General features: G+C 41.6%; 1 protein-coding gene across 3 annotated transcripts in view; it reads left to right on the forward strand.

The window, feature by feature from the left end:
* Positions 1-21,669, forward strand: part of LOC136883687 (uncharacterized) — a 101,858-nt gene that overhangs the window by 76,997 nt on the left and 3,192 nt on the right. The window contains exons 1-2 of one of the 3 annotated variants that reach the window (XR_011018879.1): positions 4,163-4,569; positions 9,780-9,914. Coding sequence is in view for 2 of the 3 variants with exons in the window: in XM_067155988.2 (XP_067012089.2) it covers positions 4,216-4,685; positions 9,780-9,914 (605 nt within the window). In the remaining variant the exon portion in view is untranslated. Of the gene's footprint in view, positions 1-4,162; positions 4,686-9,779; positions 9,915-21,669 lie in introns of those variants that run through there. The other 2 variants (XM_067155988.2, XM_067155989.2) reach the window with 2 other exon arrangements.

The raw sequence follows: 21,669 nt of genomic DNA on the forward strand, positions 1-21,669 counted from the left end.
CATGTCCATGCGTTCTCTGAATCAGCCACCCTATAACCTGTCTGATTCTCGATTAGGCCCCATGGTAAATTAAAGTTATTTTATAACAGTTCAGTTTCTACTCACATGTGAAAAAAAATACCATATCCCTTCCGTTAGCAACCTGTACAAATAAAGGCTGCACAGGAATTCACCCTCGTGAATATCTTTCCATTCCACAGGTAATGCCTAACTTAGGCCTAATATTGCTGAAACTACTGTAATAACTGACTGACAGAGCAAATGCAACACCAAGAAGGAGTGGTCAGAACTTTATGCTAATTGCAGGGTAGACTGACGTCACTGAGGTATGCTCATGATGTGAAATGCGCCGCTGTGCTGCGCACGTAGCGAACGATAAATGGGACACGGCGTTGGCGAATGGCCCACTTCGTACCATGATTTCTCAGCCGACAGTCATTGTAGAACGTGTTGTCGTGTGCCACAGGACACGTGTATAGCTAAGAATGCCAGGCCGCCGTCAACGGAGGCATTTCCAGCAGACAGACGACTTTACGAGGGGTATGGTGATCGGGCTGAGAAGGGCAGGTTGGTCGCTTCGTCAAATCGCAGCCGATACCCATAGGGATGTGTCCACGGTGCAGCACCTCTGGCAAAGATGGTTGGCGCAGGGACATGTGGCACGTGCGAGGGGTCCAGGCGCAGCCCGAGTGACGTCAGCACGCGAGGATCGGCGCATCCGCCGCCAAGCGGTGGCAGCCCCGCACGCCACGTCAACCGCCATTCTTCAGCATGTGCAAGACACCCTGGCTGTTCCAATATCGACCAGAACAATTTCCCGTCGATTGGTTGAAGGAGGCCTGCACTCCCGGCGTCCGCTCAGAAGACTACCATTGACTCGACAGCATAGACGTGCACGCCTGGCATGGTGCCGGGCTAGAGCGACTTGGATGAGGGAATGGCGGAACGTCGTGTTCTCCGATGAGTCACGCTTCTGTTCTGTCAGTGATAGTCACCGCAGACGAGTGTGGCGTCGGCGTGGAGAAAGGTCAAATCCGGCCGTAACTGTGGAGCGCCCTACCGCTAGACAACGCGGCATCATGGTTTGGGGCGCTATTGCGTATGATTCCACGTCACCTCTAGTGCGTATTCAAGGCACGTTAAATGCCCACCGCTACGTGCAGCATGTGCTGCGGCCGGTGGCACTCCCGTACCTTCAGGGGCTGCCCAATGCTCTGTTTCAGCAGGATAATGCCCGCCCACACACTGCTCGCATCTCCCAACAGGCTCTACGAGGTGTACAGATGCTTCCGTGGCCAGCGTACTCTCCGGATCTCTCACCAATCGAACACGTGTGCGATCTCATTGGACGCCGTTTGCAAACTCTGCCCCAGCCTCGTACGGACGACCAACTGTGGCAAATGGTTGACAGAGAATGGAGAACCATCCCTCAGGACACCATCCGCACTCTTATTGACTCTGTACCTCGACGTGTTTCTGCGTGCATCGCCGCTCGCGGTGGTCCTACATCCTACTGAGTCGATGCCGTGCGCATTGTGTAACCTGCATATCGGTTTGAAATAAACATCAGTTATTCGTCCGTGCCGTCTCTGTTTTTTCCCCAACTTTCATCCCTTTCGAACCACTCCTTCTTGGTGTTGCATTTGCTCTATCAGTCAGTGTATATCAGCTCCCACATTCCTTGAAAATATTTGACAATATATTATCACTCCGCCACATATAATACTAAAACAGATCCACTAACAGGCATGACTCAAATCGAAAATATGCAAGGGTCTGTAAACATTACCACGTGCTAGCTATGCATTCGAAGCTGAAGCGCCCGCAACATGGCGATGCGCGAAAGTGTTCAATATTCCGCATAGCATCAGCGCGCTCTGTGAGTCTAGATAAGTAATATTAAAGTCTTTGTACAGACTACAAAAAGTACATGGGTTAGTGGGATATAGGGGACGGGGAGGGGTTGGGGGGGGGAGGGAGGGAGGAAGACGGCGTGGTGTATGCATGTAAACTGAAAGAAAAAAAAAACCCTCCAAAGTGGGAATTATTTATGCTCTCTGAGCTAATTTCCACAGAGAGGTAAATATTTTACCAACTTAAGTGTGGCAATAATTTGAGATTCTGATTCAATAATAGACTATACAATAAAAATTTCACCAAAGGGACAATATATACATCTATTACAATTAAACAGAAGTACGGCGTGATTATGCAATTAAAATCAATCAATCAATCAATACTGATCTGCATTTAGGGCAGTCGCCCAGGTGGCAGATTCCCTATCTGTTGCTTTCCTAGCCTTTTCCTAAATGATTTCAAAGAAATTGGAAATTTATTGAACATCTCCCTTGGTAAGTTATTCCAATCCCTAACTCCCCTTCCTATAAATGAATATTTGCCCCAGTTTGTCCTCTTGAATTCCAACTTTATCTTCATATTGTGATCTTTCCTACTTTTATAAACGCCATTCAAACTTATTCGTCTACTAATGTCATTCCACGCCATCTCTCCGCTGACAGCTCGGAACATACCACTTAGTCGAGCAGCTCTTCTTCTTTCTCTCAATTCTTCCCAACCCAAACTTTGCAACATTTTTGTAATGCTACTCTTTTGTCGGAAATCACCCAGAACAAATCGAGCTGCTTTTCTTTGGATTTTTTCCAGTTCTTGAATCAGGTAATCCTGGTGAGGGTCCCATACACTGGAACCATACTCTAGTTGAGGTCTTACCAGAGACTTATATGCCCTCTCCTTTACATCCTTACTACATTTGACTAGGCCTATACACTAAGAAACTAATAGACAATAACGAGACTGCTAGACGGACGAATGTGCGCGGCAAGTCGGTGAATCATACCTCAGTGTCCATGAACTTGGCAAAATATTATACCCCTGGTACCCTTTCTCACAGCATATGCAAAGTCCCCACTACTTGCTGTGGCGCTATGCAAATCAGTTAGCCGCGACGAGCGACATTTTGTGTGTATTTCCGCTAATAATTAACGAAAATAAAGTAAAGAATTAGCTGATAAGAAAACAGGGCTTGTACAAAGTGCTTTTATAAAATAAAAAAAAACCTCCTATATTCCTAGTTTCAGACGGCTAAAATGGAATAATTTTTTCTCCACAAAATGGAGGGGGTGGGGGGGCTGAAAATTTTCTATCTTGCTATGATATTTCTTGATATAACGAGTACAAAATTCACTGCAGGTCAGTGATATTTAAAACAATAACAATAAAAATATTTAAAACATTCAGTATGCAAGTGTTATTGTATACTTATTTACGCAGCTTATAATTGTAGGAAGTGTAGTAGTAGTAGTAGTAGTAGTAGTAGTAGTAGTAGTAGGTGGAGGAGGAGGAGGAAGTGAATGGTCAGCGTACAGGCCTTCGGTTCAGAGGGTCCCAGGTTCGATTCCTGGCCGGGTCGGGGATTTTAACCGTCATTGGTTAATCCCAGTGGCCCGGGGGCTGGGTATTCGTGCCGTCCCCAACATCCCTGCAACTCACGCACCACACATAATATCATCCTCCACCACAATAGCACGCAGTTACCTACACATGGCAAATGCTGCCCACCCTCATCAGAGGGTCTGCCTTACAAGGGCTGCACTCGGCTAGAAATTGTCACACGAAATTATCAATTATTGCAGGAAGTACAAATTGGCTATATAAATATAGATACACTGTGCAATAAGCGTTTCCAATTTAAATCAAACTAATGCTTTTCAAGAAAATGACTCATAAATGTATACCTATTTTAGTAAAGCCTCACGTCCGAATCCCCTTAACACCGAGTATTAGCAACTATTTTTTTATAGAGGTGCAAAAAATGTTGGCCCATAAATTTTGAAAACTTCCTCTGTGTGTTGGGCTGTCGGTCACGTCCCATCTGTGAGGTGCAAAGTTGGGAAGTAATTAGTGAAACCTCGGAATGTAATTAACTTGGTCTACGAATATTTTTGTAAGACGAGCAAACATTTTAAATTGTAACTTGATAAGCGAGTGAGGTTGCGCAATACGAGCGTCACGTGTGCCTACGTTTTCCCCTCCCCTGCGCCTTTGTTTTCCCCTCCTCCCTGCCTCTCTCTTTCATGGGAGTGTGTGTAATCATCTCCTGCGCTCGACTTCAGTTGGCGTGCCTCGCTCGCATAGTCAATACTGTACGAGGGCATGTTTTATTTCTTTCATTAGTGTTATAACTGTACTGCAACGATGAGCCCAGTGAACGAAAAGACGGCTGAAAAGGAATTCGGTCGGAAGGAGATGATTACGATGGAAGTTAAGAAGGAAATGATCGATAAGCACGAACGAGGTATGCGAGTGGCTGATATCGCGAGATTTTATAACAAGTCAACGTCAACGATTTGCACAATATTAAAGAAGAAAAAAGAAATAAAAGGGGTAGATACAGCAAAAGGAGTCACTATAGTATCAAAGAAACGGCCACGTGTTCTGGAAGATGTAGAAAAGTTGCTTGTTGTTTGGATAAATGATAAGCAACTAGCAGGTGATACTGTGACCGAGAATTTAATCCGCGAGAAGGCAAAGACGTTGTACGCCGACCTCGTAAGTAAATTACCATGTAGTACACGTATGTCAACAGAAACCGAAGAAAGCTTTAAGGCCAGCAGGGGTTGGTTTGTTAACTTTAAGAGGAGAAGTGGCATCCATAGTGTTGTGAGGTGAAGTGCAGTTTAATTTGTTTTACGTTATATTTTGTTTTAGAAATGTTATGCGAATTAATATTTTTGTGTTGGGACGAATCATTCGCGTTTCAATTGTTTCTTGTGGGAAAATTTGCTTTGATATACGAGCGCTTTGAATTACAAGCATTTTGCCGGAACGAATTATGCTCGCAATCCAAGGTTCCACTGTATATAGATAGAGGTGATCGAATTACTACTAACGAAACCTTTTATTAATTCTCATTAACTTGTAATCGTTCGTTTCCACAAAATGTAAATTTACTGTATACTTGTGTTTTTTGCGAGAGTTGCAGTACAACATTAGCTCTAGAGTTACAAAAATGTCGTCTTTTCATGGTAACGTAGGCCTATTTATGGCACTAAACCTAGTGTTCATTTCTCATCGTCGCTTGGCGCTCTTTCGCGGCAAGTTTTGTTTTGTATTCATTTTGTGTTACCTGTGCCTTTGCTGGCGAGATGTAGTGTTTACAGTGCACTAACTTATGTCTTTTGATATGGGATAGAATAAATTTATTACTTTCATTGAACTGTATCAGTCTCATCCTTGGCTTTGACAATATGAAAGTGACCCAGGTATGAGGTATGCAGGCAGTCCCTGTTATGAATGGTGTAAACATATCGCTCATAGGGCCGGTTGATGCATGCATGCATTTCAGTGGGTTTGGCAGACTGATATGTAATGGCAACTTCTGGTCCGGTGAGGAAAACAACGGGAAACTATCTCACTCCTCATTTCCCTAGTATGCCTCTTCATTGACACCTAGGCTATCTATGACGCAGCTGTTGGTGGAGCTGTGGAGGATCAAACCAGCCTTCGGGCTGAATATCCAACGTACAGCAACACATACACATTATTTTATCACTGTGTGTACCGTATTGGTATTGTCAAGCGTTTTTATATGTACAGATGCTGTTTTTAAAATTCATGCCGTAATTACCTTACTACGATATTATATTCACCTCATGGATCATCAGATCTGGCCGTAGTATGCGCCCGCGATTTGAGACCGAGGATGAGAACCAATAACTCCTTTCAGTTGCGTATAGGAGCGTACTGTGGCTATTCTTGGCGTCAGTAAAGACACGGTCTGGATCTGGAAGGTGGCTGTGGAGAAATATTATTCCCCGGAGGTATCGGATGTTTATTAGTGCACAGCGACTGATTGCTCAATGCGCGTGCAGTGCACTCTTTGGGCTGTAGTACGAGAGAGACAGCGGATAAATCTTCATATACCTTGACGAACTTCCACGAAGTTGACCGATGCTGTCTTCGTACCACAGCCGATTGCATGCCGAGCGACGCCATTTGGAATTGACTACACGGCAACCACTCGGCTTCACGCGCCTGCGCAGTAAAGCGCCTACTGCGTGCTACTCTCCTTCCTCCCCGCGACAACTTACACCATTACATTGACTCTATAGGTAGATTCACTGTATACACCATTCCCATATTCATAGGCAACGTGCTGTGTCGGGTACTAGTCAGTTGTTTCTGCTTTACGAGTGATCTCAGTTATTGTGCTCTCTCCTCGGCCTAGTTTTGGAGGGCGGGAATATGTCTCAACAAGAAGAGGAAGTCGGTACAGGGCCTTCAATGTATGGTAAAAAGGAGTTAGATGAGTACACGAAACAAAATGCTCGAGCAAAGATTCTATCCGGTGAATGGATCGTGGTAACGAAGACAGGCAGGAGTATAACTAGCCCGGGTTGGACCAAATTTGGAGAGGTGTTCGAGAAAAATACTAACAAACACATGGGTTTTGTTCAGTGTTTTTCATGCTCTCTTATAAAAATATTCAAGAAAGGCTCAAGCCCCACATGGTTGTCAAGACACAAGTGCGAAGGTTCAAATAGAGTGGTGGACACACATGTAACACAAGTTACCTCTGAGATGAGGGCCGAAATTTGCTTGAATAGTGGCAATCGAAGGTAATTGTGAATTTTTTTGAAACTGCAAGTTCAGCTTTAGAAAGGTAATTTATTTTACACCATTGATTTGATTACATAGGAACATCGGTATTTCAAATTAGCGAACTTGGTCCGCAAAATCCAGCCACAGATGCTCCATCTGAGCGCTTTTTCAGCAAGAGTGAACATTTAATTCAGACAAGGAGATCGAACACTTTGCCATCAGATGTTCCCATCATCATTTTTCTGAAGAGTTATTAGCGGAATATCACTCAAAACAAAGAATAATCGCGAAAGAACTTAACTTGATTTTCTTTGTTATTCAAATGACATGTCGTCGTTGCTGTGGCAAAACCGCGAATCTGACAAATCGCATAGGAAAATGAACTCAACTAAAATTGTTCTGATGGACTGCATATCAATATTTGGCTGGGAGGCGCGACCAGTATTAAGGGAAGGGTTTTTTTTTTTTTGCTAGTGGCTTAAAGTTGCACCGACACAGATAGGTCTTATGGCGACGATGGGATAGGAAAGGCCTTGGAGTTGGAAGGAAGCGGCCGTGGCCTTAATTAAGGTACAGCTCCAGAATTTTCCTGATGTGAAAATGGGAAACCACGGAAAACCATCTTCAGGGCTGCCGACAGTGGGATTCGAACCCACTATTTCCTGGATGCAAGTTCACATCTGCGTGCCCCTGACCGCAAGGCCAACTCACCCGGTCTTAAGGGAAGTAATGAATAGGAAGAGCATTGTCACGTTCGCGGCTTTGGCACAGCAGCGATGATGTACTTTCCACTATTGGATTCAAAGATTATGTTCTTCAGTAATAATCGATCTGCATTGTTCTACCCGACATATACACTGTCAATTAGTAGCTACTAATATAATAGGCCTACGACTAAGACGAATAGAAATGAATACCGGTAGTGAGTGTGACAACTTGTGCTGTTTGACATGTACCTTCACTACGCAGCGCTATAGTTAGGCACCAGCTGACTATGAACCTGCCTTTCCAAGTGGGATTTGGTGCGAGCTAATTCGGAATTTAAATAAATTATTTAAAACTGAATGCATTGTTGTGTTTCAGGACTGTTCATTCTGTTTACTGATCGGTGACTGTGTTTATATGCGACATGTGTTTGATGATAACTTATATATATATATATAATTATTATTATTATTATTATTATTATTATTATTATTATTATTATTATTATTATTATTATTATTATTATTATTATTATTATTTTTTGTACAATTTGCTTTGACGTCGCACCGACACGGACACATCTTATAACAATCAATCACTACTGATCTGCATTTAGGGCAGTCGCCCAGGTGGCAGATTCCCTGTCTGTTGTTTTCCTAGTCTTTTCTTAAAAGATTTCAAAGAAATTGGAAATTCATTGAACATCTCCCTTGGTAGGTTATTCCAATCCCTAACTCCCCTTCCTATAAATGAATATTTGCCCCAATTTGTCCTCTTGAATTCCAACTTTATCTTCATATTGTGATCTTTCCTACTTTTAATTTTTTTGGGGGGATAGATGGAGAGTCCCAGGGCGAAAATAATGCCCTTTTACTCATTTACATTTTTGTTCCCCTACACTGGCGGGGGAAACACAATCTGTCATGGAGGTGATAATTACCTCCAGTCAGAGCTGAAACTCCTTCTTCGCTAATAGTTTGGAAAATATTAATGATTATTATTTAGTGTGGGTGAGGGAAGGCCAAGCTTCTTTTAAAGACGCCACTCCAAATGGGAAACCAAAGAAAACCATCTTCAGGGCTGCCGACAGTGGGGTTCGAACGCACTATCTCCCGGATGCAAGCTCACAACTGCGCACCCCTAACCACACGGCCAACTCGCTCAGTCTCATTTTAGGATATGAGCTGCATCTGAAAGTGCCCAAAACTTTCTGGAGGAGCTCATAGGATTCAGAATTCTTACACTGAAGTTATCGAGTTTGCCACTAATATAAAAACTTTGCCTGGCTTTTTTGTTCCAGGAAGATATTGGAGATATTTTAGATTCAAAAGGTCAAATGGGCTGTATTGCTATTGACTTATCCAAGCCTTCTGAAGACTATGGGAGTACCTTATTACTTGACCTCTTTGTTTCTTTGTATATATGGGTAAATCATATGAGTAGAGAACTGGAATCACATATAAAACTTTTTGCAGATGATGATATATTGTATAGAGTAATAAATAAGTTACAGGATTGTAAACGACTACAAAAATACCTCTACAAAATTGTGAGATGGACAGCACATTTAGTGTTGATGGGGTAAAAGTACCTCATGGTGATCACTGTAAGTACCTGGATGTTAAATTAAGGAAAGATCTTTATTGGGGTAATCACATAAATGAGATAGTAAACTAAATGTTACAGATTGCTTCATATTGTTATGAGGGTAGTTGGGGGTTCTAGTAAGGATGTAAAGGAGAGCATGTAGAAGTCACTGGTAAGATCCCGATTACATTATGGTTGCAGTGTATGGGACCCTCACCAGGATTACTGATTCGAAACCCAGAAATAATCCAAAGGAAAGCAGAATGATTTATGCTGAGTGATTTCCAACAAAAGGGTGTTGTTACATTGTTGCAATCATTGGGCTGGGCAGACTTGGGAGTAAGGAGATGAGCTGCTGGACTGAGTGGTGAGTTCAGAGCTGCCACTGGAGAGATGATGTGGAATGATGTTAATAAATGAATAAGCTTGAATGGAGCTTTTAAAGGTAGGAAAGGGAAGATATGAAGATAAATTTGGAATTCAAGGTGACAAATTGGGGCAAACATTTTTTTATAGTAAGAGGAAATGCACTGTAGATGTATGATGAATTTCTGACTTCTTTAAAATCATGTAAGAAAAGACTAGAATTGATTGGAAATCTACCACTTGGGTGATAGCAGATGATTGATTGATTGATTGATTGATTGATTGATTGATTGATTGATTGATTGATTGATTGATTGATTGATTGACAGACAGTGTATTGTGCTTTTTCTTTCCTCTATCTGTGTTACATGAAGACTTCTGCATGTCTGAATCTTAAACTCAATTATTTGCTTCTTATTTTGCTTACAGTTTGTTGACTATGCATGTTGCTGCTTACAGGTGTACTCTCAGCTTTTTATTCTGATATTGTTTGTTTACAGGGAAGGAGAGAATGAATTTACCATAGAAGTGAAGACAGAAGATCACAGTGATGATATAAATTCTCAGGAAGGATGTACCTCTGAGTCACTTACAAAAGAGGTCTGTACGGAGGAACCAACCTGCAGTGCCTTTGCGTAAGTAACATTGAGAATAATGCTCTGGCTATGCACTCTGTGAGGAAAAAGTTTTTAGATTCTATCACATGCATCTGTCCCTTAGTTGAATTGCAGCATTTATAGGATACAGATGGAGAGCAGTGACTTAGCATGTAAGACCGTATAGATAGAGTACACATGAAAGAAAAACATTGGTCCAAAGTTTTTGGCTTCAGCCTTCGTCAGTAAAGGATAAAATGATGATGGTCATTGTTGGCTAGTAGACGTTGTGTGAGGTGAGTGAGTGAGTGAGTGAGGGTACAAACAGACAAGGGATGGAATAAAAGAGCGGTTGTCTAATGTTAAGGCCAGGTGCTTCCCTGGACCTCAGCCCCAGTTGATGTCACACTTTGGAATCTCTAAAGGCGAGAGGGTGGAAAGTAGGGGGTAAATATTTGAGGATTTTTAACTGTCAAACTTTCATCGAATGTGGTTTGATGGTGCCTGGTGTGATAGTTTCCCATTTTCATACCAGCCAAATGTTGGAGCTGTGCATTTCATAACCCCTTGATGCCGACTTCCATACATTGTATAGACTCCCGTTTCTTCGCATGCTGCCAACATCGTGCGTGGTATAGACCTCTGTAGGCCTAACTTCATTTTGTTCTAGCTTGTAAAGTTTTGAAGTTGTTGAGATGGTATATCTTCCTTCCTTCTGTGTATGAATTCAGGGTGTATGCCATCAAAGCCACAAGCCTTGCCAGCTTTCATAGACTTTATTGCGTAGTTGACTTCTTCTAAAGTGAAAGTCTCTGAATATGAAGAAGATGATGGAGATGAAGATTTGAGTTTTTCATATTCATTTTCACTAACCTATTATTGATCCTTGACCTCTGTGGCCCTAGAAGTTGACACAATATGACTCGTAATCTTATTTGGTGGTTATTAATGAACTGCCTCCAAGTTTCTTCAGGAGGCTCCAAGCTTTTCTGCTTGTATGACTGAAATGAAATGTCGTATAGCTTTTAGTGCCGGGATATCCCAGAAAGGGTTCGGCTCGCCAGGTGCAGGTCTTTCTATTTGACACCCGTAGGCGACCCGCGCGTCGTGATGAGGATGAAATGATGAAGACAACACATACACCCAGCCCCCGTGCCATTGGAATTAACCAATTAAGGTTAAAATCCCCGACCCAGCCGGGAATCGAACCCGGGACCCTCTGAACCGAAGGTCAGTACGCTGACCGTTCAGCCAACGAGTCGGACTGTATGACAGAAATCCAGCCCTTCAACAGTCTCCAGCCACTTCTGTTTCCATGAAGTATCCAAACTACCTAAACAGCTCCCCACCAGTTACAAGGTCACCTGCTTCACTTTCCTCATTCCACCATCATCATCATCATCATCAGTTTTCCACTCCAGTTGCCCGGGTGTGGTTTACGAGCACTCTCCACTTCTGTCTGTCCATGTACCACTCTTCTCTCAAGACGACATCCCAGCTGATTCCTCTTGTTCCTATGTCCTCTTTCACTTGGTCCAGCCACCTCTTCCTAGGTCTTCCTACCGGTCGTTTTCTGGCCACGACTGTGTGTAGCCATTGTTTTGCTGTCCTTCCATCGTCCATTCGTTTGACATGGCCAAACCATTTCAAATGGGCCCTTGTCACTTTTTCATTCAGGGATGGGTACACACCAGCTTGCTCCCTTATTCTTTCATTCCTTACCCTGTCCCTTTTTGTCTTCTGTACCATAGTTCGTAGGAACTTCATTTCTGCGGCTTGTAGTTTGCTGTCCACTTGTTGGGTTGTTGTGCAGGTTTCTAGGCCATATGTTATTATGGGGGTGAAGTATGATTGGAATAGAATCTGCTTTGATCTTAAGGGAACTTGTTCGTTCCAGAGGAGGTTCCGAACTTGAACATAATCTTTCCTGTAACCTCTTGGAATATACTTTTTAGCTATTGATGTAACAAGGCCCACAAATCTCTGATAGTTACTGCTACTCATAGGGATCCATCTGATGGATTTGTCTAGTTCAGATGAAAATTTTATCCAGTCTACCTTTCAAAAGTTCTATCTGGGACAGGGGAATGATTGAATTAAAGGGATGGAGATAACGGTTTCTATGAGTACTGGTCTGTGTCGACTTCTTGGGAAATCTTAAGTAACTTCTTTGTAATTTATCCCATGACTGTAAATTTGTGTGCTAGCTGATGATGGCCAAGATAGGTCGAAACCGGTACTAGTGTAGTAGTTCATCCACAATAAATGTATTGATCGGTGGAACATTTTTCTTGTCTATTCTTGGGAAATCTTCCATCACCTATCTCGAGATGGCAAAGGGATAGCTTGCATTATTTCCGGTGATAAAACAGAGGTCTTAATTGTATTCACGTTTCCAACTAGCTGATAATAATGTTCCCCTATCTTTTACATCGAAAATAAGTTGTAGGTTAAGATCATCAGCCCATGTAATAAGAGCACTACCACACTCATAATTTTTTGCATACTTCCAACTTTCACGATGACTGTTGAAGTCTCCAGCATAGATGGCAGGATGATTAAAAGCTGGGGGAACTGGGGTAGACCAGGGTATCATTGGTTGTTTGTAGATGTTAACTACTGTTAAGCCTTGGATTCTTACCACAATTGTATGGATGCTGTTACTGCATTATAAGAGAGAAGCTGCAGAGGATCCACATTTGTAAAAGCATATGTCGCTACTCCGTACACACTATCATAGGTTGCTCTAATTACATCATAGTCATAAATTCTCCCTCTCATCTTGATTTCCTCCTCACTGGCTACATGAGTTTCCTGGAGGAGTACTAAGTCAGTGTTGTTACATTATTTTACATTGATTGATGCCTTGAACATTAAGTTGGCAGATTTTGATGCTATTTCCCAGTTTATTTGTCATGGGGCTCTGAAAAGAGCCATTAGAAACAGTAGATTGAATTGGTGGAACCTGCATGTCTAAGTTTGCCAGGAGATCGTATAAAGATAGTCTGGCAACCAATTACTGACATTCAGTTCAGTATTTGAGGTATCAAATACCTGTTAGGGTGTTGTAGGATAAAAATAGAGTACGACTAAGTAGTATTGTACTGTAGTCGTATATTAATTACCTTATTGTTGTGTGACCTTTGAGTACTATCCCGGACAATATATCCCTCTGTTCATATTTTTGTACATAAGCTTTTTATTTTTCGTTTTCTTTTCATTTCTTCCATAAAGACTGGCTAAGAAGTGCAAGTGTAGGAACTGTGGGTGTGGCGAGGCATTGAGGGGTATGGGGGTGGAGTTGGAGAGTTTGAGGGAGATAATTAGGATTCTCACAGAAGACGGGAAAGAAGTTAGACCTCCCTCAAACAATGGACAGGTTACAGTAGGTGTACAAGAGGGATGGGAAGGAAAGGGGGAGTTGTAGAAGACAGGTGGTCTAATGTTCTAAGGGGAAGGAGATTGCAGGCTAAGGGCTCTATTCAGGATCAGAATTCAGGACAGGTGTCTGTGAGAAATCGGTACGAGTCACTCCAGGTAGAACAACAGAGAAAAGATGAGGAACAGGAAACTGTTGCTGAGATGTGTGGAAGTAAGAGAAAGGGAAAAGGTAGGCAAGGGAAATATAGAGTAGGGGATAGGAAAAGACAGGTGGAACAGGGTCATGGGAAGGAGAAAAGGGAGGAGGAAGTAGCTTCTGCAGCTATCAGGAAAGATAGGGCTGACTGGGAGGGGAGGGTATCAAATGAGGTGGGTAGTGTTGAGGCTCTGGTCATGGGGGATTCCATCATTAGACATGTGGGGAGAGTGTGTGGAGGAAAGGGAACCAGTGGAGTGTGTTATTCAGGAATTAGGTTGAGGCAGATGTTGAGGAAAGTAGAAGAGAAGGAGGAGGGGAAGGAGAAGGCGGTATGTTTCATGTTGGTACCAACAATGTAATACAAGCTAATATAAGTACCAGCATAGTTGGAGATGTATGGGATCTGGTAAATGCAGCACAGGTGAAGTTAAGGAAGTGGAGATTTTTGTCAGTGGAATACTGTGTAGGAGGGATACTGATTGGAGTGTGATTGAGGATTTAAATGAGACTATGGAGTGGGTATGTGGAAAACTGGAAGTGAATTTCTAGATCCTAATGGGTGGGTAGGAGATAGGGATATGCACTCAGATGGCCTTCACTTAAACCATAGTGGTACGTATAAGTTAGGAAATTTGTTTGGAAGGGTAATAGGAAGGTACATTCAGGGAAACAGGGTGGCCTAGGGAGCAGTGATAAGGGAACAAGGAACTGGAAATCAAGTAGGGATGACATAAAATTGTTAGTGTTGAACTGTAGAAGTATTGTAAGGAAAGGAATAGAATTAAGTAATTTAATAGATATATATTTACCAGATATTGTAATAGGAGTTGAATCATGGCTGAGAAATGATATAATGGATGCAGAAATTTTCTCACGGAACTGAAGTGTGTATCGTAGAGATAGGATAGGAGTGGTGGGAGGGGGAGTATTCATTCTGGTGAAAGAAGAATTTGTAAGCTACGAAAAAGTTAAAGATGAGACACATGAAATTCTAGGTGTAAGGCTCATTTCTAAAGATAATAGGCAACTTGATATATTTGGAGTGTACAGACTGGCAACTGGTAGCGCTGACATGGATTCAGAATGATTTGATAAGATAATCAGCTGTGTGGGAAACGACATGGAAAGGAATGTGATTGTTGCGGGAGATCTGAGTTTACCAGATGTCAATTGGGAAGGAACTGCGAACGACAGGAAGCATGACCAACAAATGGCAAATAAGTTGATATGGGAAGGACAGCTGATTCAGAAAGTGATGGAACCAACTAGAGGGAAGATTATTCTGGATGTGGTGCCGGTAAAACCAGATGAGCTCTATAGAGAAACCAAAGTAATAGATGGTATTAGTGATCATGTAGCTGTTTTTGTCACAGTAAAAACTAAATGTGATAGAAAGTAAGGTCTTAAAAGTAGGACAGGTTTGAACCCCACTGTCGCAGCCCTGAAGATGGTTTTTCGTGGTTTCCCATTTTCACACCAGGCAAATGCTGGAGCTGGAGCTGTACCTTAATTAAGGCCACAGCCACTTCCTTCCTACTCCTAGCCCTTTCGTGTCCCATCGTCGCCATAAGACCTATCTGTGTCGGTGCAACGTAAAAAAAAAAAAGAAAAGAAAAGAAAAGGACTATTAGGCAGTACCATATGGCTGATAAAGCAGGCATGAGGCAGTTTCTAAAAAGTAACTATGATCGGTGGAAAATGGTAAATAAAATTGTAAACAGACTCTGCAATGGGTTTAAAGCAGTTATTGAGGAATGTGAAAACAGGTTTATACATTTAAAGGTGGTAAGGAACGGTAAAGACCCACCTTATTATAATAAAGAAATACAGAGACTAAGAGGTGCAGTTTGGAAAGAAATATAGTTAGAAATGGCTGTGGAAGTAAGGAGAATTTAAAGGATATAACTAGGAAATTGAATCTAGCAAAAAAGGCAGCTAAGGATAACATGATGGCATGCATAATTGGCAGTCATACAAATTTTAGTGAAAAATGGAAGGGTATGTATAGGTATTTTAAGGCAGAAACAGGTTCCAAGAAGGACATTCCAGGCATAATTAAAGAACAAGGTGAGTGTGTATGTGAGGATCTTCAAAAGGCAGAAGTATTCAGTCAGCAGTATGTAAAGATTGTTGTTGGTTACAAGGATAATGTCCAGAGAGAGGAGGAGACTAATGCTAAAGAAGTATTAACATTTACTTATGATAACAATGACATTTACAATAAGATACAAAAGTTGAAAACTAGAAAAGCGGCTGGAATTGATAAGATTTCTGGGGATATACATACTAAAGACAATGGGTTGGGGTGTAGTACCATATCTGAAGTACTACATTGATTATTGTTTGGTTGAAGGAGCTATACAAAATGAATGGAGAATTGCTATAGTAGCCCCTGTGTATAAAGGAAAGAGTGATAGACATAAAGCTGAAAATTACAGGTCAGTAAGTTTGACATGCGTTGCATGTAAGCTATGGGAAGGCATCATAACTGGTTTGATAGAAGGCAGTTTGGTTGTAGGAAGGGTTATTCCACTGAATCTCAACTTGTACGATTCCAGAAAGATATAGCAAATATCTTGGATTCAGGAGGTGAAATGGACTGTATTGCCATTGACCTGTCTAAAGCATTTGATAGGGTGGATCATGGGAGACAACTGGCAAAAATTAGTGCATTTGGACTAAACAAAAGAGCGATTGAATGGGTTGCTATATTTCTAGAAAATAGATCTCAGAGAATTAGAGTAGGAAGCTTTATCTGACCCTGTAATAATTAAGAGGGGAATTCCTCAAGGCAGTATTATTGGACCTATTTGCAATATAAAGGATATGAGTAAACAAGTGGAATCAGAGGTGAGGCTTTTCATGGATGATGTTATTCTGTAAAGAGTAATAAATAAGTTACAAGATTGTGAGCAACTGCAATGTGACCTCAATAATGTTGTGAGATGGGCGGCAGGCAATGGTATGTTGATAAACGGGGTTAAAAGTCAGGTTGTGAGTTTCACAAATAGGAAACGTCCTCTCGTTTTTAATTACTGCATTGATGGGGTGAAAGTTCCTTTCGGGGATCATTGTAAGTATCTAGGTGTTAATATAAGGAAAGATCTTCATTGGGGTAATTACATACATGGGATTGTTAATAAAGGGTACAGATCTCTGCACATGGTTATGAGGGTGTTTAGGGGTGGTAGTAAGGATGTAGGAGCCTCCGTGGCTCAGACGGCAGCGCGTCGGCCACTCACCGCTGGATACCGTAGTTCAAATCCCGGTCACTCCATGTGGGATTTGTGCTGGTCAAAGCGGAGGCGGGACAGGTTTTTCTCTGGGTACTCCGGTTTCCCTGTCATCTTTCATTCCAGCAACACTCTCCATTCTCATTTCATAGCATCTGTCAGTCATTAATAAATCACTTTGATAGTGGTGACCCCATCATACTAATAGCTGCTTCATTCCTTCCATCCCTGACCCGGTCAGTGACTGGAAAACAGATTGTAGGTTTTCATTTTCAGTAAGGATGTAAAGGAGAGAGCATATAAGTCTCTGGTAAGACCCCAACTAGAGTAGGTTCCTGTGTATGGGACCTTCACCCGGATTACCTGATTCAAGAACTGGTAAAAATCCAAAGAAAAGTAGCTTGATTTGTTCTGGGTGATTTCCGACAAAAGAGTAGTGTTACAAAAATGTAACATACATACATATCCCACGAGGCTTCTCCACCAGTTGCGGTCCCTGAACTTCTCTCCTTCTTCAATGCTTTCCAAAGTATGTCCTCTCTGTTGAATGTCAATCTTCACCATGTCCTTGTACCTGAGTCTTGGTCGTCCTCTTGGTCTTTTGTCTTCAAGTTTTAGATCGTACATTTTTTTTTGGTAATCTGTTATCACCCATGCGTCACGTATGTCCATACCATCTTAGTCGCTGCACTGTTATTTTGTCCTGCAGTCTTACAACTTGAGCCTGCTTGCGGATTTCCTCATTACGGACTCTGTCCCTCCGTGTTTTGCCGATCATGCTACGGACAAATTTCATTTCTGCTGCCTGTATTCTACTTACATCTTTGTTTCTCATGGTCCATGTTTCGCAACTATAGGTCAGGATTGGTACGTAATAAGTTTCATATATGACTCTCTTACATTTTGTTGGTATTTTCTTGTTCCATATTATGTCTTTAACTATTTTGTAAAAGTTGCTACCTGCCTGAATTCTGTGGGAAATTTCGTTATCTATAGAACTAACACAATAATTTTAATCTTGAAAGAGTTTACTTATTGTATCTTCAATACGGAACAAAATGAGATTATTTACTTGTAACTTGATAGCCAACCAGGCAAATTATCGTTTAAACAGATATTTGAATCTTAAGGTCAAAATGGGCAATTTAGGCTGAAGATGCCCATAACTAGGGAGAAACATGTCCCTAACTGGTGTTTGTAATTCATGTAGAATTTAAACACTAAAAATATATATTTGTATTGAAAAGGTGGACACAATCATTTTAATCTTGAAAGAGTTTACTTAAGTTGTATGTTCCGAGCAGTCAGCGGAGAGATGGTGTGGGATGACTTTAGTAGACGAATAAGTTTGGATGGCGTCTTTAAAAGTAGTAAAGAACAAAATATGAAGATAAAGTTGGAATTCAAGAGCACAAATTGGGTCAAATATTCATTTATAGGATATCATTCATTAATAATCACTTTGGGAGTGGCGACCCCATCGTACTAACAGCCTATATCTGCTTCATTCATTACATCCCTGACCTGGTCAATGACTGGAAAACAGGTTGTAGGTTTCCATTTCCATTCATTTATAAGAACAGAAGTTAGGGATTGGAATAACTTACCAAGGGAGATGTTCAATAAATTTCCAATTTCTTTGAATCATTTAGGAAAAGGCTTGGAAAACAACGTATAGGCTATCTGTCATCTGGGCGACTGCCCTAAATGCAGATCAGTATTGATTATTGAAATTTATCCAGGGGCATGACGTGGACGAATCAGATAAAATGTTGTTACAGTGAATTTTTAAAGAGATGCCTGCATATTCTCCATCTCCACACCTGAATTGCCTCCGTTCACTGGGTAAAGTGGCACTCAAATGTTCCTTGTCACAGAGGGGTTTTGCTCTGCCTTCCACATCCTAGTTCTTTTCCACCATAGCATAGGAAATCTGTATGTGTTATGATCAAGGCCATACCCAGGAATATTTTTCGGACGGGGTTAGGATTGAGGGAGGCGTTCCGAAAACACAATCTATAGTAACATTATTTAAACTTTCAAATGGGTTTTACAGAAAGAAAAGTTTGAAATAGTTTTTGAGCGGTACCTTTTACAAGTCAATGGGTGAGATAGGAAGGTAAATTCATAGCGGTCTTGTGGGCAGAACACTGCAGTGCAGCACAAAGATTTCTGTCTTTGTTTAAAAATTGAAGTGACAGTATGTATCACTGCAAGCAATATAAATATTTAGATGTTTGATTCATTTTGAAGATAAAATCTTGTAGCGGCTCGATAACATGAAATATTTCTGTATGTTTATTGAAATTGATTTTTATGGTGCAAAATGTATTAAGAACATAAAAGATAAACAATCCATATGTCTCACCAAAATTAAAATTTTTCGGTAAATTTGCTTACTATATTCATATAGAAACATTTAAAGATGGCATGTATTTTATAGGTTACATTCAATTGTTTTTTTTGCAAATGCTTGTTTTTATATTTCTGATGTATTGTAGGCTATTTCAAAACCCATATACAGTGTATGCTGTTTAAATTTGTCAAGTCCACGTTTATTTTGGAGGATGTTTGACCCCCCCCCTCAAACCTCCCCGCTGGGTATGGCCTTGGTTATGATGATGATTGACTAACAAAAGAAAAGAAAAAAGGATATAATTGTTGAGAAATTTGTGTCGTATACAGTGCTTCAGATAGGGGCAGGATGGCATCCTGTTTCTTGTTACTGCATTCAGAACATCTTGCTACTTTCTGATAGTGACAGCACCATCCCATATCTTTTCTTTGCTTGAGAACTTATACCGAAATTTATTTTATATTGATGCATGCTTTAAAATACATGTCAAACTCATGGCAAATCCCTTTTAAAATTCAAAGTTTGATAAATACCATACGTCACAATGTGTTTGTCTGTCACCCTCTTAGAAATTCATTACTCCTGGAAACAGCAGCCAATTTGATGTTTATATTATTAGCTGGAGTTCCATACAGTGGTTTTAATGCCAAATTTTAGGTGAAGGAGGAGTTAAAAAAAAAAGCAGTAATTTTCATGTAATTATAAACATTGTTTAATGTCTGCAGACGCTGGTCCTGTGGTTTAGGGGTAGTGTGCCTGCCTCTTACTTGGAGGCCCCCAGTTTGATTCCCAGCCAGGTCAGGGATTTTTACCTGGATCTGAGGGCTGGTTCGAGGTCCATTCAGCCTACATGATTACAGTCAAGGAGCTATCTGACAGTAAGATGGCGGCGCCGGTCTTGAAAGCCAAGAATTGCGGCCAAGAGGATTCGTCGTCCTGACCCCATGACACCTCTTAATCTTCAGGCCACCAGGCGAGTTGGCCGTATGGGTAGGGGTGCGCAGCTGTTAGCTTGCATCTAGGAGATAGTGGGTCCGAACCCCACTGCCGGCAGCCCTGAAGATGAATTTTTCCATGGTTTTCCATTTTCACACCAGGCAAATGCTGGGGCTGTACCTTAATTAAGGCCATGGCCGCTTCCTTCCCACTCTCAGTCCTTTTCTATCCCATTGTCGCCATAAGACCTATCTGAGTCGGTGTGGCGTAAAGCAAAAAAAAATCTTCAGGCCTTCGGGCTGAGCAGCGGTCCATTGGTAGGCCATGACCGTTCGGGCCTGTGGTTGGACAGGGTTTGGTTTGATTTTAGTGTCTGCAGGAAGATGTCACGCTTATGACAAGGCAAGCACCTGGCAAATATTTAAAGGTACATATACATACGATATATTATTACGTTAATGTGTGCTATTTTCAGCATAAGAATTCATCCTCACATATACACAGGTCACCTATAGGTGTTGATTTGAAAGACCTGCACCAGGCCTCTCCAGAGGCCACATGCCATTAATTAATGCTAGAATTCAGCGTAACAGTTATTCAAGACAGGGAGGGAAAATGGATTGAATGTTTGAGTGATTTGATTGAATATTGTGTTTCTTCTGGGAGAATAAACTATCCTGTCACTTTTTTAAAATCCCACTTCAAGCACTGGTTATATATGCAATTTTACGAGGGATGATCCAAAACGAAAGTTACAAGGCCGATATTTGTGGAGTTTTGTCTGTTATAGAGAAATTAGTAGTGTGTGGTAATTCTAATACGTGCGGTTGACAACTGTGCAGAGTTTTAGCCGCCCACTATCTACAGCGCTAGTTGTAGGTAAACACAAACAGCGACTTGTTTGGAAAACTGGTCTCCGCTCAATTATTCGATTTCTGTGGGCGAAACATGTAACCGCGGCTGAAATTTACTGGCAGCCGGTAGAGGTTTATGGAGAGACTGTCTCGTCAACATGTCGCAGAATGGTGTAGAAAGTTTGCAGCTGGTAGAGAAAATATCACAGACGAAGATCGCAGTGGCCGACCCGGCACGGCATCAACAGATTTGTGTACAGCTAGTGTAGAGGATCAGAGGAGGATCACGTTACGGCATATGACGGTAGAATTGGGAATAGGCATAGATATCAAGGATAATTTATTGGGAATGTCGTTCAGAAGCATTCATCACATTGTTCGTGATATTCTGCAGTACCGGAAAGTTTTGTTCCCGATGGGTTACACGAAATCTGTCCAACCAACACAAGGGGAAGTGCATGGGGGTAAGTCTGCAACTGTTCCAATGGTTCTTTATGGAAGGGAACAGTTTTCTTCATCGTATTGTCAAGGGCGACGAAATATGGTTCCACCACTACACCTCCAGCAGTAAGTCAGTGGAGTGGAAACACACCTCCTTTCCAAAGACAGAGAAATTTAAGGTGATCCTGTCTGTCGGGAAAGTGAAGGCCACAATGATCTGCGACAGTTTGGGTGACATACTCGTGGAGTTTTTGGAAAGAGGGCAGTGGTGATGGTGATTTATTGTTTTAAGAGGAAGTAACAATAGGCAACCATCCTCTTTATAACACTAATCAGAGAGACAAAATGGAAGGGATCCAAATACTTCAAAAAATGAAGGTGTCGGCAAAGAAAG

This window comes from Anabrus simplex, chromosome 1 (assembly GCF_040414725.1).
Source record: "Anabrus simplex isolate iqAnaSimp1 chromosome 1, ASM4041472v1, whole genome shotgun sequence".
Classification (NCBI taxonomy): domain Eukaryota; kingdom Metazoa; phylum Arthropoda; class Insecta; order Orthoptera; family Tettigoniidae; genus Anabrus; species Anabrus simplex.